This window comes from Wyeomyia smithii, chromosome 1 (assembly GCF_029784165.1).
Source record: "Wyeomyia smithii strain HCP4-BCI-WySm-NY-G18 chromosome 1, ASM2978416v1, whole genome shotgun sequence".
Lineage (NCBI taxonomy): Eukaryota > Metazoa > Arthropoda > Insecta > Diptera > Culicidae > Wyeomyia > Wyeomyia smithii.
The window spans coordinates 56,975,171-56,996,423 of NC_073694.1; the positions used below are offsets into that span (position 1 = coordinate 56,975,171).

Below are 21,253 nucleotides of genomic sequence, written 5' to 3' on the forward strand. Positions count from 1 at the left end.
AAGCACGCACCGACAGTATGAGTGAGAGACTAACAACACTGGTATTAAGTATGTACAGCAGGGGTGTCTCGCTCATTTCGTGAAGCAACGAGATATCGCCTTGCGCGTCGCAATCCGAACCGAAAGAGAAGCGAAAGAGCAACTTGCAAATTGTGTGTGAAGTGCCTATAGTCTTGTCGCACATACATGGAAATTCTACGAGCGAGAGAGAAATTTCTCTCGTCGCTTGAGAAAAAAGCGCGTGCAGTCACTAATACACTCGACGTGAGAAATAAAGTGTCGGTATATGATACATATTCTGATTCCATTCCATGTCAATGTATTCGCAGTACAACTGTTGCGTTATTGGTTTCACACATTTATTGTGCGATTTCTGTGCAACATTTGTGCGAATCGGGAAGACACAATGATTGTGTAAGACTTCAACTTTCGCGTGTAGCACCAGATTTGACCCACTCGGATATGTCAGAGTCGTGTGATACACAACCCGAATAAACATGTATCCCCTGTGCTAATGATCAAGTTTCGCATCAACAAAGCAGTAGACTTCTTCGACAAAGGAACATAATAAATCGTCCTGCAAGATTCAACGATGATTATATTTACCAGTTATTTTACTAAACGTACCTGCTGAGCAATAGCGGTTGACACATATTCTTTAGACATAAGTTTTTAATGTAATAATAAAATAATCTAAGTTTGAATGAAACTTAAAAAACACATTGCTTTTTTTCTCAAAACTAAAAAAATTTTCGGAGATTAAAGCGGTCGTTCGTAACGCTTCGTTGTAAACGCGTATTCAGCCCATGCGAGTTTTGCTGATATATGGCTTTTTGGAGTGTGAGAAAAAGCTGGCATCACGGCTAACTAATAATTCGTGCCCCGAAAGCTATCCGCTTAAGTTATTAATTTATAGGTGAATTAAGTGGCCAAACTTGTTAAAAAGTGTCAAGTTGTGATCTGTGATGCTTTGTCTAAGTGAGAAAAGTGAAGGTTTTGTGAGAAACACAGTGTTCCTTGCGTGAAAGTAATAATTTTTCCTCGAAGTGCAATTGAAAATTGTAAAGCCAACTAAGTTGCGTGAGTGCCTACTTTGTGCGTCGCGCTAACTAGCGGTTTGTTATTAACATGCGAAAATGGAATGCATGGCAGTGTGAGCGAAGAGAACGATAATATCTGGAGAGAGAGCTAAGAGAGTAGTGTTGCGCTGTTCTTGTCGGCGTTTGTTTCGCTGGCATAGGCATAACCAAAATAAAACAGATGAGTATAAGTTTTTGTATCAAACATTTTAAGAATGCATAGGCTCTGTGTGTAGTGGTTTTCAGCGGGTTTTGGACTTTGTCAGAAGTGTAAATGTGTCATCTGTTGGGTGCACAAAGTGTGGTAGCTTTTCGGTTGCGGGTAGAGTTTTTTTTTATATTTACAAACCAGATTGTGCGATGCACTCTCACAGGTCAAAATTGGCAGTTTTTCAATATAGTTTCAAAATTTATCATTCGAGCATGACAATGCGGCATGCGATTGATGCATCGTCTACAATTGTGAGTCCTGGCAGGGCGGTGACATTTCATTCAGGTCTATGTTCTTGTTTTATGATTTTCCTAGCTTTTGGACAAATGTTGATATACATAAGTAACTTTTATTTAATTATGTTGAAATCGTTTTGGGCGTGAAAATAGTTCACGACAACTGAACTTTGATTGCAATTATTTTGGCATTTTAATAATAAATTTGGAACTCTGTTTTGTTTAATATGCTTTTTTGCATTTTTTTAAGTTTTTGGGCTATGAATGCATGGAACTTTGTCAGTTTTTATACTCAGTAGGTGTCTTTGGTGCGAAACGTCGTGTCGCGTATGCGTCGGTAGGAGAAAATGAAGCGGTCGTGCATAATGCCCCGGTGAAACGCATCATCGGCCCGGGTGAGTTTTGTTTATCTAAGGGTTTCCGGAGTGTAGTGGGCACGCTATAGTTTGCTTCGGGGAGGTCAGCTCAGTTTCGCGCACGTTATTTTGACAGCGCTCAGTGTAACTATCTTAATACAGCGGTTTCGGAGTTCAATGACCATTACATCGTATAATGCTCGGGTGTGCCTTGTGGGTTTTTTTACTCGCTCTATCGGTTCTTTGAGCTGGTACCAGTAGTTTGCATTCGGCGTGCGGTGCGTTTTACGAAATTCATTCGTTTCGAGGTAAATTTTAATAGTTCACAGGATGAAACGCGAAGTTTGGTGTGATACAGACTGTTAACGATTGGTTGCTGATAACAACGATTGGTAGAAACTTCGATTCTCCTATATGCCGATACAGCGATCGTGATGCGGTTCTATTCATATCGTCTTCTGATGGCCGGTTGCGCAGAGACTGAGAAACATCCATATCGGGCGCGAATTTGTGTAGAAAAGATCGCACCATCAACCTCGATGGATCCAGATCAATTCCTTTCCACTAACACTAATTCCTTCCTTTGATACTTGTGGATGATGCAGAGGATTCCTCGGTCTCTAGTAGCAACAAGTATTAAACTAACACTCCCGATATCCCTTCCTCTATTGATCTGCATTGGGCGTGGCCAGCTACGTTATTGACCAGTGAAAAGAAAAATCACCAGGAATTGTACACTGAAAATGGCTTGCTACTCCTAGGCACCATTTTGACGGTTCTTTGTGCAATTTCAGCTGATTCTGGTCAATCGCGGGCAACACACGGGCGATCAAATATGCTATGCTATGCTATGCTATGCTATGCTAAAACTAAAAAAATTTTCTGGCTTGCGATAAGTCTGATAATTTATAAAAAAAAAGAAAAGAAAAAGTCCTGTCATTCGCACAGAAAACAAGTTCAACGTATAGCCCAGCGGTGTTATCATCGGTAGTAGACACCAGCATGTAAACAAACGTGGTACACTGAAACAAAACTATTTGCTTTTTTTGCTCGATTAATTAACATTCAAATTATTTTTCATTTACTCAAAATAACGGAACTACTAAAATTTTGATGCTATTTTTTTTCAAAACTTAAAAAAAGATAAGCAGCGAATAAATAATTAAATTAAAAAATCTGAAGAGTACGGCCGGGGGCAGATGTAGTGAATACAGATACCGTAGTTAAGTCAAAAGAAAAATATTAATATCAATTGTCGGATCTATACGTATGAGGCAATCTGATCATCTGCGTAGGATTTAATATGACTAAATAATGTATTAGCACAGCACAAATGTAAAATGAGATTGGCAACCAGCAAAAAATTGACGCAAACTTTTGCGTTTGATCGCAACTTTTCCGGATGCACAGTTACGTAAGAGGAGTGCGGATTGAGTCATTCGGTGTTCTAGTTTTGGATAGGAAGGACGCAGAAAACTTAACCTGGAATACGACATAATCGATGGTCGAACTTTCAGTAGGCACTATTATATTTTTCTTAAATCTGTATGGTTTTTCTTTGATTTTTAAATTAAAAAATTATATTTTTCAAAATTTTCACTAACTGGCAAGTAGTGAACAAAGTCACACTTCTGCTGCTAGAGGATCATGTCCTAATTTCGAAGACATTAGAGCTGATGTAAAGAAGTGAAAGCCTCACAGTCGGTTGATTAACCGCACCCGTTTTAATGTGTTCACTAGGATTTTCGATAACTTTTTTAACGTGTTTGCAAATTTCTTATAGACCTTTTTACGTATGAATGTGTTAGTGCCATTAGTTGAGGAAAATATTTACAAATAGCTGTTTTATTTGCAATGCTATGTTTTTAGCAGCTGGACAAATATTCAGTTGAACACTCACTATGTGTTTTAAACTTGTTTCTGAATAAATGTTTTCATTCGTGATCAGAAATCGGAAGAAGCTGCTGAACAAAATCGACCAAAAATGGTAAAAAGTGATAAAAGTCGAAGCAACGAGATGCGATGATTTACAGTTTGGAGGAAACAAGAGCAACTTTACACGGGTTTACACGTTTACTAGTGTACGTAGGTGAAAAGTCACTTATCTCTATGTGTGGAGACATTTTTATGGAGTGTGAAGATATTTGAATAATGACCTGGCATCCCTGTGTCATGATTTCTTGACGACAGTGTTTATCTCAAAATCACTTACAGTTGTTAAAAATTGAAAATCAATTTTTTGTGGAATATGTATTTCTTTGACATTTCTTATCAAACAAAAAATAACACTGTGCTACAAATGAGAAAAAAAAACATGAACTTCTGAAGTAAGCTAGTATAGGTTGTAAGTCTTGTTGAGTGTGTAGCAACCCTACGTTCACAGTCCTACTCCCCGTTAGACGTTTACCCCTCAGTTATTTTTTGCGTTTGACGAGCTGTCACTTTGACAAGTCTGCGTCTGTGTATATCCGATTATCATAACAGCGTCGCAACGAGTTTTCCGTTTCCGGTGCTGAGTGTGCTCATTCTCAAACCAACTTTCAAAGAGTAAAGACGAATATATTTTATTTGCCCAAATTACAATACACGTGTTCTTTTATCGTCTCGAAACGTTGCGAAATACCACAGTAATTCTCAGAAGTGGGATCAGGCACAGATTCGAGTCGGAATCTCCTGATAGCGCCGCGAGTGAAATAAATCGAATTTTTCGGTAGGATTCCAATGCGTTAATCGGAATCCACCAGCGGGAAGTTCCGTCAAGCGAAATCGGCGAGAACTCCATCAATTACGGGAGGCGTAGCGCTACACCCATCGGATGGAAGTAGCAGGGGAAGCAGCGGCTCGCACAGTGGTACGGTGAAACAAAAAGCCAGCGTTATGCCACGAGGAAAGCGGCGTTCTCAAGTCCAGCAGCAGGCTGAAAAAGAACATGAAGAAGAAGATGAGCAGAATAAAGAGGAGGAAGAAGCGGCGATTGAAAATCAGCGAAAAGTGAAAGTTGAAGCCGACATTCGTGAACGGATGTTCCACCCAGAAGAATTGAAGCAGTTGATTCCGCTTTTCAAAGAGGGCAGCGGCGTAACGGAATGGATTGAATCCATCGATCATTACCGTGAGCTCTACCAGTGGAGTGAAAAATCGACATTATTGTATGCTACGTGTCGATTAGCGGGTGCCGCTTACCAATGGTTTTTGGGACCACGTCAGTTAATTTTAAGTTGGCACGACTTCAAGCAGCTGGTCTTATTGGCTTTTCCGGATCGTGAGGACGAAGCGGATGTACATCGGAAGTTGTCCAAATGCGTTAAAGACTCGAAAGAATCGTATGACAACTATGTTTTTCGTATGAATGCGCTGGGTCAAAAAGGTAAATTGAGTACCGTTGCGATAATCAAGTACATTATCAGTGGACTTTCGTACGATGCACTCTACACAAATATCAGGTCTCGTCAGTATGACAATATCTACGACTTGCTAAACCAGATCCGCTATTGTGAGTCTAACCAAGAGATGAACAAACGACGAAGTTTACCACCCAGAAGCACAAACCAGAAGACAACGGTGAATAATCTGATAATAAAGAAGCCGCAAAAAGAAACCCGAACGACCAGTCACGCAATCCCGAACAAGCGAGGCGGTGAATGTTTTAACTGCCACGAAACTGGACATATTTCGATCGATTGTCCCCAACCGCAACGCCGACCGAGATGCTCGCTGTGTAGGAAGGTTGGACACGAAGAAGCGAACTGTTTAAGCGAAACCAACGCGAAGGTCAACAGGAAAACGAATCGACAAACCAGTCAGCCGAAGCTGGTACAAGCGGAACGGCGTATCCGATAAACGATCGGGAGCCACCGAAGCGAACATCGGACGACGATCGAAAGTTTCTCGAAGTGGATTCTAGCTCGATGGTGGCGTGTGACGTCATCATTGGTGGACGACTGAAGACGACAAAGGCGTTAGCTGACTCGGGTTGTCCGGTGAGTTTGATCAAACGATCCTGTATTCCTGATTATATTGAGCTTAGTAGGGCCAGCGATAGGGACCTAGTGGGTGTAAACGATTCAAAGATTGAAATAGTAGGAGCGTACTCGACTAGTATTTTGATTGATTCTTTCGTTTATGTCGCAAATTTGACAGTGGTTACCGATAACACAATGAAAGTTGATTTGATAGTGGGACGAAGATTTCTTCAGGATAACGATTTACGCTGTTTAAAGTTTTATCGTGAACGTTCATATGACGTCGAAGCGATGAGGAATGTTTTTGATGGCGATGTAGAAGGAAGCATTTTGCATGTCGATGAGAAGGTAGATCTCGACATCGGTGATACAGTCGAAACGAGATTGTTAAGTAGTAAGGTTTACGAACTTTTCAAGCGTGAATATTTGAATCGCGAAAAACCTAATGAACCTTTGATAAAGCATTGCGTGGAGATAAAGTTAAAAGAAGATCGTTACTACAATGCAACCCCTCAACGTCTTAGCGATTATGAACGTAAGCAGCAAAATAAAATCGTACAGGAAATATTGTCCAATGGGATTATTCGTGAAAGCTAGTCTCCGTATTCAAGTCGCGTAGTTTTAACACGGAAAAAGAGCGGTGAGTACCGACTATGCGTAAATTTCAAACCGTGAAATAAGTTAGTCGAGCGCAATCACTATCCGTTACCGATCATTGAAGATCAAATTGCCAAGTTACAAGGCCGTAAGTATTTCACGTCACTCGACATGAAGAACGGGTTTTACCATGTAGATGTTGAGGAAAATTCGAGGAAATACCTTTCATTTGTCACGGAAGAAGGGCAGTACGAGTTCAATAAGTTGCCATTTGGGTACACGAATTCCCCGTCGATATTTGCGCGATACGTGATAAAAGTTCTAAAGCCATTCGTTGATTCGGGCGAGCTCGTTGTATTTATTGACGACATACTTGTCAGCACAGTTACCGTTCAAGACCATTTTGAATTGTTATCGAGAGTTTTTCGTACCTTGTCAGACAATCACATCGAACTGAACGTGAAGAAATGTTCTTTTCTGAAGATCGGCATAGAGTTTCTAGGCTATTTCATGACGTTTAATCAGATTCGTCCTAGTGATCGACACATTGAGAATGTAGCTAATTTTCCGATACCGACAAACGATAAAGCGCTCCAACGTTTCTTCGGATTAATGAGTTATTTTCGTAAGTTCATCTATCGTTACAATTACATCGCGAGTCCGTTGTATGAGTTACAGAACCGTCGTGGATCAGATTTTAAGTTCGAAGTAAAGCATTTCGAGTCTTTTGAAAGGCTTAAAAAAGCGTTAGTCTCGAAACCAGTTCTTTGCATTTATAGTCCGAAGCTTGAAACGCAGCTTCATACGGATGCATCGTCGAATGGTTTCGGTGGTATTCTTTTCCAGCGTCAAACGTTCGACAAACAATTTCATCCGACCATGTTTTTCTCGCGTAAAACGACAGCAGCCGAGTCTGTACTTCATTCTTTCGAACTTGAAACGTTAGCTATCGTTTACAGTTTGCAACGATTCCGCGTTTACCTATTCGGTATTCATTTCACTATCGTGACTGATTGCAATTCTCTGAAAGCGACGTTGGAGAGAAAGGACGTAAATCCAAAAATCGCGCGTTGGGCTCTTTTCTTGGAACAATTTGACTACACGATTGAGCATCGTACCGGCACGAAAATGTAACACGTAGATGCTTTGTCGCGTATGTATTGCCATGTTGTTGATGAGGCGAACGGGTCGTTTAACATTATCGAGAATGCGTTGTACGTAAACCAGATTAAAGATCCGAGAGTTGTTAAAATCAAAGCGGATTTAGAGGTCGCCGAAAGTAGAGACTACGAGATTCGTGATAACTTACTATTTCGAAAGTATAAGAATCGTTTGCTTTTGTACGTTCCGGAAACCATAGAAGATTCGATCATTTACAAGTACCACGATAACCTTGGACATTTCGGTATAGACAAGGTCAGTGAATTGATTATACGTTCATACTGGTTTCCAGGTATGCGTCCGAAGTTAAAGGATCACATCGCGATGTGTGTCGTGCATATCGTTCAATCCGAAGCAAAAGAAATTAGATGGACCGTTGCAACTCGTAGATAAGATGAATGCTCCATTCGTGACTATACATATCGACCACTTGGGTCCGTTAGATAAGACCAAGGGTAAGAACGAATATATCCTCGCTGTAGTTGACGCGTTCACTAAATTTTTGAAATTGTATCCGACAAAAACAACTAGTTCGCGTGAAGTGATGAAGCACATGAAATCGTATTTCATTAACTATTCCAAGCCGAATGTTCTTGTATCGGACCGAGGTAGCGCGTTTACTTCGGATCAGTTCAAATCATTCGTACGTGATCACAACTTTCGACATCAGCTTGTAGCCACCGCGTGTCCTCAAGCTAATGGCCAAATCGAACGCTATAACCGCACGTTAATTCCGTTGTTAAGCAAGTTAGTCGAGACTCATTAGGAACAATGGGATATTGTACTCGTCGAAGCAGAATATTTATTGAATAATACGTTTAACCGTTCAATTGGGGATATTCCTTCGCGATTGCTTTTCGGTGTTCTGCAGAATCGGTATGCTTTAGACGATTTGACCAAATACGTAGAAGAGTTGAATTCGAATAACGATCAGAATCTGACCGAAATCCGCGATAATGCCGCACAATCGATTAATAAGCTGCAGGAATATAACAAACAGCAATATGACAAGCACTGCAAGGTTCGTACGCATTACAACGAAGGTGATCTAGTTTCGATTCGTAACGTTAAACAGGTAGGAGTTAGAGGAAAATTGCAACCGAAATTCAAAGGTCCGTACGTCAACAAAAGGTTCTTGATCGCAACCGGCATTTGATCTCCGATTTAGATGGATTTCAAGTATCCAACCGATATTTTGAAGGTATTTTCGATCCCATGAACATGAAACTTTATCAGAAGAGCGACAACGATGAAGTTAATGATTTTTCAGATTCAGAGACCGAGTATGAAGATGTCGAATTCTTGGATGAGTATTCACAGTAAGAATTAGACGCAAAAACTGCGAGTAAACTAAGTTTTGAATCGAGTACGTGAATAAGAGAAGAAAAATGTCATAAAATGTAAACATGTATCTTAACGAAGAGAACACCAGCATTTCGAGGAAACTGTCGTGGTCGACAGTGGTGTCAGGATGGACGTGCTGTAGCAACCCTACGTTCACAGTCCTACTCCCCGTTAGACGTTTACCCCTCAGTTATTTTTTGCGTTTGACGAGCTGTCACTTTGACAAGTCTGCGTCTGTGTATATCCGATTATCATAACAGCGTCGCAACTAGTTTCGGTTTCCGGTGCTGAGTGTGCTCATTCTCAAACCAACTTTCAAAGAGTAAAGACGAATATATTTTATTTGCCCAAATTACAATACACGTGTTCTTTTATCGTCTCGAAACGTTGCGAAATACCACAAGTGTAACATTCGCTCATACTAAAAAAATTTCCAAACACCCCCAAAATCTGAAGTTATGGTCAAAATACGGTTTTTTGGACCTCAGCGTATATAATATTTTTTAACTCAGTCATTTATCAACCGATTTTCAATATTTTAAGCAGTTTTAGAAAGAAGACAAATAGAGCTTTCAAAATATATACAAGTTTGTTCTAATATCAATAAAACACGTTAAGTTGTTTTAGTTCATATCTAATTTTTTAGACTTTTTCACGCAATTTTTCAAATTAATTTTAAATTTGCAGTCTATTTTTGTAAGAAACATACCACAAATATACTTTAATTTTGAAAGTATATTCAATTCCGAATCAATTGAAAGTAGTTTTGTGGAAATCGGTTGATATTTGGCTAAGTTATATATTTTTTAAGGAAACCCGAATTTTTGGCTTCTGTTGCACAATTATTTCACGGTGCTACTGTAGCAAATGATGAAAAAATGCAAGAACTTTTGATGTGACTTAGTGTGGGTTGTAGCTTTAGTCAAGTGTTACTTGCGCGTTTACTTGAAGTTTTTCAAATAACCCGAAAATTTTAAGTTATGTTCAAAACCCTGTTTTTTACCTTAGCTCACATTTTTATGTTTAATACGGTTATTTTTCAACCAATTTTTTATATTTTGGCTGTTTTGGAAAGGCGAAAAATAGAGCATTTGAAATATAAAAATATGTCTAAAAAGATTACCTATATGTGATGAATAGTTTAGAATAAATAAGATGGTTTATGTTATTTCCAAATTTTTCCAAATTTATTCGCAATTTTTCACACATTTTTGTAATGATGGAGCTTCAATTGCTGTAAAATTTGGAAAGTTTTTTATAGTACCAAACGAAAACAATAGATGTTGGTAATGAAAATCTGTTAAAATTTGGCTGAGAAATGATTTGATGAAACCTAAGTATGGTGGAAAACATCAAGTCATATCTCAGCCAAATTATAATCCAGCTTTCCACGAGCGGTAATGGCGGACAGTGCACGCAGCCCATTTTGACGTTTCCTGTAGGTCAGAGAATCGCAGTAACGGAGTAGAAAATATAACAATGTTGTAACGTAGCATAGCAACTTCAACAAACAATGGGCGTTTTGTTATTTAAAGATCGTCGTGCGTATGCGCGAATCAAAATAAACAGAACTGTTTATTAAAGTTGCTATGCTACGTTTCAAAATTTTTATGTTTTTCATTCCGTTACTGTGATTGAAAATTCTCTGACCTACAGGAAACATCAAAATGGGCTGCGTGCACTGTCCGCCATTACCGCTCGTGGAAAGCTGGATAGATTTTCATAAAGAACACTTACTGTTTTCGTTTGGCACTAAATGTACTTTTCAAATTCTACAGCAATTAAAGCTCGTTCATTACGAAAATGTGTGAAAAGTTGCGAATAAATTTGGAAAAATTTGAAAATAACATAAAATATCTTATTTATTTTAAAACTATTCATAACATATAAGTAAAATTTGAAAAAAAAAATCATCTTATTTTATTTAATATAAATCATATTATTTTATTTAAAACTTATATGTTTCAAAAGTTCTATTTTTCGCCTTTCCAAAACAGCCAAAATATAAAAAATCGGTTGAAAAATAGCCGAATCGAACATAAAAATGTGAGCCAAGGTAAAAACAGGGTTTTGACCACAACTCATAATTTTTAGGGTATTTGAAAAACTTCAAGTAAACGCGCAAGTAACATTTGACTAAAGCTACCACCCACACTAAGTCACATCAAAAATTCTTGAATTTTTTCATCATTTGTAGCTCCGTGAAATAATTGTGCGATAGAAGCCAAAAATTCTGGTTTTCTTAAAAAATATATAACTTAGCCAAATATCAACCGATTTTCACAAAACTACTTCAATTGATTCGGAATTGAATATACTTTCAAAATTAAATTATATTTGTGGAATGTTTCTCACTAAAATATACGGCAAATTTAAAATTAAATTGAAAAATTTCGTGAAAATGTCTAAAAAAATAAGATATAAACTCAAATAACTCAACATGTTTTATTGATATTAGTAAAAACTTGTATATATTTTGAAAGCTCTATTTGTTTTCTTTCTAAAACTGCTTAATAATCGAAAATCGGTTGATAAATGACTGAGTTAAAAAACAATATATGCGCTGAGGTAAAAAAACTGTATTTTGACCATAACTTCAGATTTTGGGGGTGTTTGGAAAATTTCTAGTATGAGCGAATGTTATACTCAACAAGACCTACAACCTACACTTGGTCACTTCAGAAGTTCTAAATCGCTGTAGCACAGTGTAATATACATACCCCTAAAACACTCTCTTGTCAAAAAACGTTTAAAGGATTCAACGACTAGACAATTTCTCTCGTCAAGATTCAACCAAAGAAAAAATTCTTTCGAAATAAGTTCGTTTCTTCCCGGAGTCAAGATAAAAATACTGATCAATCTGCTACTTTTTTGAATATCCGGCATCATTCAGAAAAATCAGGACAAATGCTCAAATATGAAAAATAAATCAGGACGCTCCAAATGGGTCTCAAAATCAGGACATGTCCTGCTAAATCAGGACGGATGGTATCCCTAGCTAAGGCAGAACCGGGAGTACGCGCAGACTGGCGACCCGGCAGCCTCGTGGCCCGGGTCATCCCAGTTTTCAGAGCCAATCCTTATCCCGAAGTAACAGATCTAATTTGCCGACTTTCCTTACCTACATTAATCTATCGACTAGAGACTCTAAATCTTGGAGACCTTCTGCGGATTAGGTACAAGCTGTTGAGAATTTACGTGCCCCAGTCTTCGATTTTCAAGGTTCAAGAAGAGAATATCGACACATCAATTTAATACCGTGCTCTACCAGCCTGTTCAACCATATCTCTCTATGACGGAATTCCATGGCTAGCATGACTGTTAAACAGAAAAGAAAACTCTTCCGATATCTTTTGTTGGCTTCTCGAAGGAAAGGATTCATGTTGCCATGATTACAAAGGCGCTACAGTTTCCGGTGTGCACGCCAATGCAAACGTATACTCAACAAGCTCCGGAATGGTATATACTAGAGGATGTTGCATCAACCCAGGAAAACGAACGAACCTCTACAGAGGTAATTTCAGCAGGGGGGCTGCCCCCCATGTGAACTAAATTAACCGAATTACAGTAAGAAGGGGTATTTAAGATTTTTGGTCAAGGAGCCTCAGAAATCATTTCGCTACTGTGTTTTTGTGGTCGACTTGTGATGTTCCTTCAGCCAAAAACGATTACTGAAAGTTTTCTAATTTTATGACTATAGCCTGGTGTCAAGCGCTTACTTATTTACTCCATGAAAGAACAAATGTTTTAGTTGATAATAAGTTGATTCAAATGATAGAATCGTTATACATTTCAGATATACAAAAACTCAGTTTGAACAGATTTTCCATGTTAAAAAAATAAAAATGCATATTTCTTCGTTTAAGGATAACATTTTTCTGGAAAACGGTATTTTCTGGGAAATAGTTTTCTGGGCATAGGTTCATTCCGGGTAATAACTTTCTGGGGATTAGTACTTTCTGGGTAGCAGTTTTCTGGTGATTCGTACATTCTGGGATTTTGTTTTCTGGGCAAAAAGCTTCGGCGTTTTATTTTCTGGGGAATAGTTTTCGAGGAATTGTTATACAATCGTTACCGGCAAAATGATGAAAAACAGCATATTTTACCTAAACTCCAGCATGTTTATGTTTCTCTCACAAATAAAACATGTTTCAACATCATTTCTATAACTTCTTAGAAAGTATGTTTTATTAGGAAAGTATGTTTTATAAGTTTAATTTAAAATGTATAATCATTTTTTATTTCATACAAAATTGGAAAAAGTTCGTAACGCCCACTAATACTAATGCATCAACGTGAATAGAATACCTTTTCAAACTGTCATTTATACTTGGTGTAAAACACGGGGATGGCATCGCTGTCAGCTACCATACAATTGACGCGTTACCAACATCACTGGCACTGGCACCCGAAAAATGATCAGTTTACCCTTATCTTATGTTGATTCGGGCAAACCGGTTAAATGGTGACTGCAATTATTGATAGCAATTTCTTAAGGTTTTTACATGGTATGTGATATTCTAAGTGATATTTAGTTTATTAATTGTGCCCCAAAACAAAAAGAAGCAAACTGTGACAGCAGAAAAAGTAGTTTTGGGATAAACGGTACAGAAATAGATGTTCGTAACGCTTGAAGGCTACCATACCATTCCCTTGATGTAAAAGCAGCATCAATAGACCATTTTACGAACTGACAGGTGTCACGGATCCTGCTGATGTTGATGATGCTTTTACATGCGTTATGTCAGCGGTTCCGTGCTTTCTGTCAAACTTTCATTCATGAATTGATTTCAGAAACGCCTTGTAAAATGGTTTATATCAGCAGGATCCGTGACACCTGTCAGTTCATAAAATGGTCTATTGTTCACGGGGATGGCATCGCTGTCAGCTACCATACAATTGACGCGTTACCAACATCACTGGCACTGGCACCCGAAAAATGGTCAGTTTACCCTTATCTTATGTTGATTCGGGCAAACCGGTTAAATGGTGACTGCAATTATTGATAGCAATTTCTTAAGGTTTTTACATGGTATGTGATATTTTAAGTGATATTTAGTTTATTAATTGTGCCCCAAAACAAAAAGAAGCAAACTCTGACAGCAGAAAAAGTAGTTTTGGGATAAACGGTACAGAAATAGATGTTCGTAACGCTTGAAGGCTACCATACCATTCCCTTGCTATTGTTCTCACTTTCTCGGTACCGCGGGTACCGCATACAATCTATTTTATTCCACCCCTGCAGACTCCAAGGTCTGACAGTGACAGACGTCATCGATGCGGACTTTCTCTCTCTCCCTTCCACCACTGCATTACCGTGTACGATGACGGAGTGAAAAGAGAAAAAGCTCGCCCTTTCATTACAGTTTCTGTGAACAAAGTTTACCACTATGGCTACGTCGTCAGGTAATACTCGCATTTTTCGCTGTAAATCGCATGTTTAAAGTGACTGAAAGTGTGTGCAAATTACACCCCAGATTGAGCTGCTGATAGATCGCTAGAAAACGGTAACCGAACGCCGTTTGCAGCGCAGAAAATTGTCTTTGAAGTGTAAACCCATTTCCAATGGCAGCGATAGGAAAAGAGTGACAAAAATAACCGCGTGGCGAAATTTTTTCTATATAGTGCTACTCCCCTCATGCATAAGCTTCTCCCGCATCAGCGTATGATGGTGCGTGCGATTAGTAATGGGGTCTCGCTCTCTTTCCCCCTCTTGCTCATTGTGGTGCACAGGATATAGATTTCCAGAAAAAGAAAACCTAGTTGGAAAATATTGGCCTTAATTCCGCCGAAGGGCCATCGCTTGTTTTGGGATAAAAAAGGTTCACTTTCGGTGTTCGGTTATCTATGCACCTATCCAAAATCATTTAGCTGGCTAGGCTGCGGATAAGAGGTTGGTCCTAAAAGAGAAGAAAAAATGCTATGACTGACGAGAATGGCGCGCGCAGTCGCCAAGCGCCTACTCTTGTTCTTTTTCTTGTGCCGTGTGCTATCAAGTAGCAACGATAGCGATTACGGAAGAGTTACCAACAGTTCTCAAACTGGATGCTAGAATTATGCAAGACTTGAAATGAGATAATCTAAGCTCAGATTGGTTACGCATACGTTACTCCGTTATTTCTGTACTTTTTTTTGCATGTTAGTTAACTATGAAACAATGTTGAAGTTGTACGTTTCAAGTTCAAGCTATTGAGTAAGTTACTAAAGAAGATTGCATTAAGCCAGAAGTTTCAATATGATCTCGATCGACTATTTAAATTTTGGATATATTCCACGTTGCATGGGAAAAATTTGCTCTAATCATTCATTCTGAAATTCAACACCGCTTCATGAAATTATCTATTGAACTAGTATATATTGTGGAACGCATAAGATTTGTGTATGTCCTATAAAAATAAATTATTTTGATTCACAATATGAAATAAAGTTGATGGATAGAGCATAATTTTGTAAATTTTTTTTGCAGGCAAAAAAGGGAAGAAGACTTCCAAAAAGAACAAGCTTTCGCTTGGAGAGTTTCTCACCGATGGTAACACAACTCCAGCGCAGGTGAAGGTCGCTGTTCCTCTGAAACTGCGCGACTGGGCTGATGAAGCCGACGAAGATGAGGACGATCGTCCGATACGCACCCAGATGATCGCTTTACCGACGGCACCGCGAGCAACGCGGCTGCTCAACGATGACACCATTCCGCACCATCCACCCTATCAGGCGTATATCTCGAATCTGCCCTATGACTTGAACGAAAATGATTTGCATGACTTCTTCGATGGCATGGAAATTTCCTCTCTTCGGTTGCCACGGGACGATAATGATACTGGTCGGTTGAGAGGCTTCGGATACATAGAGTTTGGCAGGCGACAAGATCTCATCGACGCGCTTTCGATTCCCGAGCCTTTGATCCATGGTCGTCGCATTCGAATTGAACTGTCGAGTGAAAAGGACAGCAATCGACAAAGTCGCAACAATCGCTACAATGATTACGGAGGCGATTCGGATCGACCTATGGGCAACTGGCGGGATGGTCCCCGCAGTAACTCCGATCGCGACCAGGGTCAGCGAAGGCCTTACAATAGTTACAACCGTGACCGCGGCGATCGCGACAATTCTGATAGAGAACGCTATCCAGACAGTGGTGCTGATGGGAACTGGCGGTCGGGTGATCGACCAGTGCAGCCCGCACCGGATTCTCCACAATCAGGGCGTCGTGGCTACGACCGTGGTTATCGTCGAACAGGGGATCGATCCGTAGAGCGTGGTGGAAAGCGAGATATGGAGCCATTGATGGAAAGGCCAAAACTTGTACTGACGCCACGAACCTTGCCTCTACCGGAGAAACCCAAGCCCGAACCAGAAGCAGATAGTTCTGATAGAGACGCCAGTCAAGAGCGTAGGTACCACTCGGGTAGTGAGGCCTCAGATGATAAGGAAAACCGGAAAGTAGAGGCAGAACCTCGTCCGAAACCAACTCCGGTCCCAGCCGCGAAAGTATTTGGTGAAGCAAAACCAGTAGATACTGCAGCCCGTTTGAAGGAAATCGAGGAACGAATGCTGGAAAAACAACGCCTAGAAAAGGAGGAACGGCAAAAGAAGGCAGCGGAAGCCGCAGCTGCAGCTGAGGCAGCGGCTGCTACAACCGCCACCACTTCCGGTGACGAAGATGGTAATGAGAAAACCGATCCCAGCAAGGATGAAAACGAAGATCATACGGAGGAAAAGACCGAAAAGCAACCCGCTGAAGTAACCAATTGGAGGGTGCGCAATGATGACAAAGAGGGTGAGCGTCGTGGCGGTCAGTCACCTTCTCGGCGCTACAGTCCGACCGGCAAGTACAACAAAAGAAACGGTAAGTGTACATTATAGCATCCGCTTCCAGAAACGACGTTCAATCGAGGTTTGAGTGCTACCATTCAAAAGAGCCTCGTATTGTAGGGATGTGCGATACTTTATCGATACCGCGGGTATCGATACTTTTCCCTCGTTATATGCGTTATATCGAGTATTCGGCATCGATACTTCAACTAACAATATTATCGGATATCGATATATTTTAATTTGATGCTCGAAAAATTTCGACGGTGTTGCTTAAGGCTGGATTACACACTTTGACAAAGCGTCAAATATATGTCACTTTTTAACAGATAAAAATTTGGTCAAAGATAATAGTTTGTCACTCTCCAATTTTTACATATGGCAAACACGGGCAAACAACCATCATGATGTCAAATAAATTTGACCATTATGTCAGATGGTCAAATATTTGACCATTGGTCAAAGAGTGTAATACAGGCTTTATATTTGTGTGGTATTTGCATGTGAAAACATAGGAACGAAGGAAGGAAGTATTCTTTTGTTATCACGCACATTATGAAAATTACATATAAGATTTTCCGCAGATGCGAGTCTTGAAACTCTTTTTTAACGCTTTTAACACCGACAACGCGAATTTGTAAAATTCGTGCGACAACGAGCAAACAAAACAGCGCGATGTTTATCTTTCTTAAAGTGAGGTTTAAAAACATTCACACGTAAATAGGTCTAATCTAGTAAATCAAATTCACATGTCATAAACACTTCCAGTGTTATTCGCTATCGACGAAATGAGAAGTAATTAACGCAAATTGATTTTTTGTGAAAATGTTTTTTTTTCTACTTTTTACATGCCCGCGAGGATAGTTTTAGCACCAAAAGATTCAGCATCTTCGTTACTTTGATATCAGTGCCAACGATGCTACGAAAAAAAATATCAGTGTAGGAAATCTGGTTTTTCGGGATATGTTCCGAAACTGAGGAATTTTTTGAATATTTGAACAGAATCTTACACTTATTGGTTCAAAGTTCATAAAATTACTTTCACAGGTTATCTATTTGGTTTTGGGTATTATGGTGACATGCCCCCGAAATAGTCCTTCCAGAACAGATTCCATCACCGTTGAAAATATATGATTAATTTGAAAATTTGGAAAATTTACTATGCTTATAAACAAACCAATTAAACTCGCTCACAAGCAAAACTGCCAGATTCACGATTTCGTTCGTTTTTGCGTTTGCACTTCACCCGTTTCGATATTGCGATAATATTGAAGTATCGATACTTTCATTGCGATATATTTGTTACTTGGTATCGGATCATTTCAATATATCACGATACCAAATATCGATACCTTCGCTTCCGATTCCCATCCCTATCGTATTGCAACTGACGTAGACGGACAGGTTAGCCAACAAGACAACAAAGCCAAATCTTTCGCCATCGTTTGAATGTGGACGAACCGGACGAACGACGAACGGCTCTTTTGTATGGTAACACTAGAGTGGCTGAAAAGGGGTGTTTTGCTTATGTGTTTTCAGATGACTATGACTACTCAGATAACAGAGATAATCGCGACATGCGAGACGGTCGGGACAGAGGCATGAACAGGGACAATCGGAACATGAGGGACAATCGGCGCGATTACAACCGGTAAGTGCGAGCTAGTAGCAATGAGTTACTCTAGCTTTGAGGGTGCTAATTTAGGTAAGGGTTCGATAACATCGATAACTGTGCCAAAATCATATGGATTATCAAGCTTTTGCCCCGCTTGCACCGTATTTTTGTTTTAGACGTCAACGTCATGACTAGCGAGAAATTTTGAGCTCTGACTCATGGATTATAAAATCTAAATTTAGTGAGTTGGCGGTTATTCGCAGTCGTGAAAACTTTCCAAGAGTATCAAAATATGTTAAATCTACTTCGTAAAAGTTTTGCTAGACTTTAAACAAACATTCCTGTTTAACTCTTAGCAAGCAATTTTATGAACCTTTATATTTTATGTTTCCAGAATGAACGACCGTGGCGATCGGCGTGAATATCGGATGGGAGATCGTGATCGCGACGGTGATATGAACCGCGGCGGTCGGGATCGGGATCAGCGTGACTACTACCGTGGCGCTGATAACCGAGAACGTCGGGAAAATGTGAGGCCAGCTGCGGAGCGCGAAAAGGATCGTGATCCAAAGCCAATCGAGGAGCGGATGCCAAAATTCCAGGAACCAGCAGGACCGGTAAGTGTACTCCACACTAACTACCTATCTATAATATTATGTGTATGTGTGCTAAATTTCTACTTCATGCTAAAACAGAATCTATCGGTGAAAAATACGTACGAGGGACTGTCTGCGGACGAGATTGACGATTAAATTTGAGAGACAAAAGGATATCAGCTAAAAAAATCGTAACCGTACGGAAATTCAAAGTGACTAAACGTTTAAAACACAAATCTTATTTTGGGAGCGACACGGGAGAAAGAGATCATAAGCGTACAAGAGGTAACAACGGTAGCAAGGCTAGACAAACAATTAAAGCTAATATAATCTAACACACCAAGGAGGAGATCGCAAGACGCATTGAATGCGAACGACGACTGGTGGGTTTTGAGTAGACCATTATTCTTAGTAGTAGTTGTATCAACAATATGCTGCCCCCTAGATGCTGGATGGGCGATGAAAGTGCAGTGAGGATTTCTTCCCGTTTATCGTTTTTTTCGTGTTGTTGCATTTTCATCGCCCAGCAGTAATCTTCAGCATTAGTTCTTGAGCAGCGTTCGAATGAGAAAAAAAGTGAGGGCAGTTGCTTACAACCTGTTCGCGGTCGAGAAGGACGCTCTTTCCGACCCGACCGAGAAAAGTCTGTATAATATATTCTAATTGATGTAACATGTACTAAACGACTACCTTCAGTGCGAAGGATGATACAATACTGATGATGTCCGATTGTGTATATGGTGAATGTAGACTTTTTATTTATAACAAATCAAAATCAGCGTTTTGATGCTTTGCGGCGTTACCTGTGAGCATTCACATTTTGATAAGACATTTTTACATACCACAGAGGAATACTCGTTTGCTAAAGAGAAAGAGGGTGATAAGCAAATCTAGAATAATAATCCCTTCCGAGTGTTGTATTACCCTGCACGTTCGCTTTTTCTGACTGTTTTCTGAGTTCTTGACGTTGATTTCTTTCAATGTGTGCGTTCCAGTGTGAGCTATTATTCCGTAGAGTACGGAGCATAAACAAACCGCGTGTGGCTAGAGAGTGTCGATTTGAACAATTGTGAACAATCCAAATGATTCCAGAATGTGCTTATTATGTTTTTTTTCCGTTTCGGTATACAAGTTTTTGTTTCGCTCGTTTGTTCGAAATTGTTGCTTTTGTAAAGATATTATACTATGTGTTTACTTGTCACCTGAGTTACTCAGTAAAAGTGTTGCGAACCATCAAATGAATAGAAGTATGCTTAGTTATTTTATTATATAATCGAACTGCTAATAAGGTAGCCTCTCAATCGTCTACCAAATTCTTGCAAATATACATCAAAACCATGTTTCTTTATACATATATTTTTTTCATAGATAATCAAGAAACAAATAGTTAATTTACTGTTTAAGAGAAGAGATGGGAAAATAGACTAAACTGTTGTAATATCTCCTACGAAGCTAATCTTCATTTATATAGGAAAAAAATCTGGAAGGCGCAGAATGGAATTATTTAAACTACTGCAACACATATATAGGACATAAAAAGCAGAACCATCAAGACAAAATACAACAAACTGAAAGCTAACCGTGGACGGAATCCAAGTAGTATTTTTTTTGCACGATGACCGTCTTCCATCGTGAGATATCACAGTGAATTGTTATCCGGACATTGTTGGCTTTAAAGATTTGAAGCTGCATTGGAATTACGTACCGAAATGCTAAGACTTCGTGTAATAAAAGGATACTTTAATAGAGGTTCCAATCAGAAGAAACGTTAGGTATGTTACTACAACATTCCTTCTCAATCAGACACCCAGTATCCACAGTCTTGCTAAACAAATTTTCTGGCTTATGCAGTGAGACTTTCAATGAAATATTGTAAAGTTCTGCTAAAAACTACCAAGAAATCCAACAGGATAACATAAATTATGCCTGTAGCATCAGTCAGAAGAATTGCAAACCATGAACGAAAACAAAGGAATTTCAACAATAGCCTGGGTTAAAATACGAACCAATTTTTGTGCCAGCAATTTAACTTGCGACCAGCCGAACTGTAGCTGCCAGTCTATAAAAAGGACCACCGACTTGATTACAGCAAAAAGTCAAGGCATTCCAGAATTCGACATATAAGATTATCCTGCATTCTGTTCCATAGACTGAGGCCGTTGCAGAGGAAACTTTTGTTGGAGAGTTCTGTTGAAAATTTATTAATTTTCGTTCAAGCTGTTGATAGAATCACTATAAACTTCAATTGGGATGTTTAGCTATATCAGTTTCTTATATCATCTGG

At 39.3% G+C, this 21,253-nt stretch overlaps 1 protein-coding gene across 2 annotated transcripts; it reads left to right on the forward strand.

Annotated features, from left to right (window-relative positions):
• The first annotated feature begins 14,267 nt into the window (after positions 1–14,267).
• LOC129733815 (eukaryotic translation initiation factor 4B) lies at positions 14,268–20,560 on the forward strand. 2 transcript variants are annotated; one of them, XM_055695327.1, is made up of 5 exons: positions 14,268–14,352; positions 15,413–16,792; positions 18,298–18,409; positions 18,768–18,990; positions 19,069–20,560. In XM_055695327.1, exons 1-5 carry the CDS (start codon positions 14,337–14,339, stop codon positions 19,123–19,125), a joined length of 1,788 nt encoding a protein of 595 aa, XP_055551302.1. In that variant the 5' UTR covers positions 14,268–14,336; the 3' UTR covers positions 19,126–20,560. The 2 variants fall into 2 exon arrangements, with proteins under 2 accessions (XP_055551302.1, XP_055551303.1); XM_055695328.1 differs by having other exon boundaries at positions 18,316–18,409.
• The last annotated feature ends 693 nt before the right edge of the window (positions 20,561–21,253 follow it).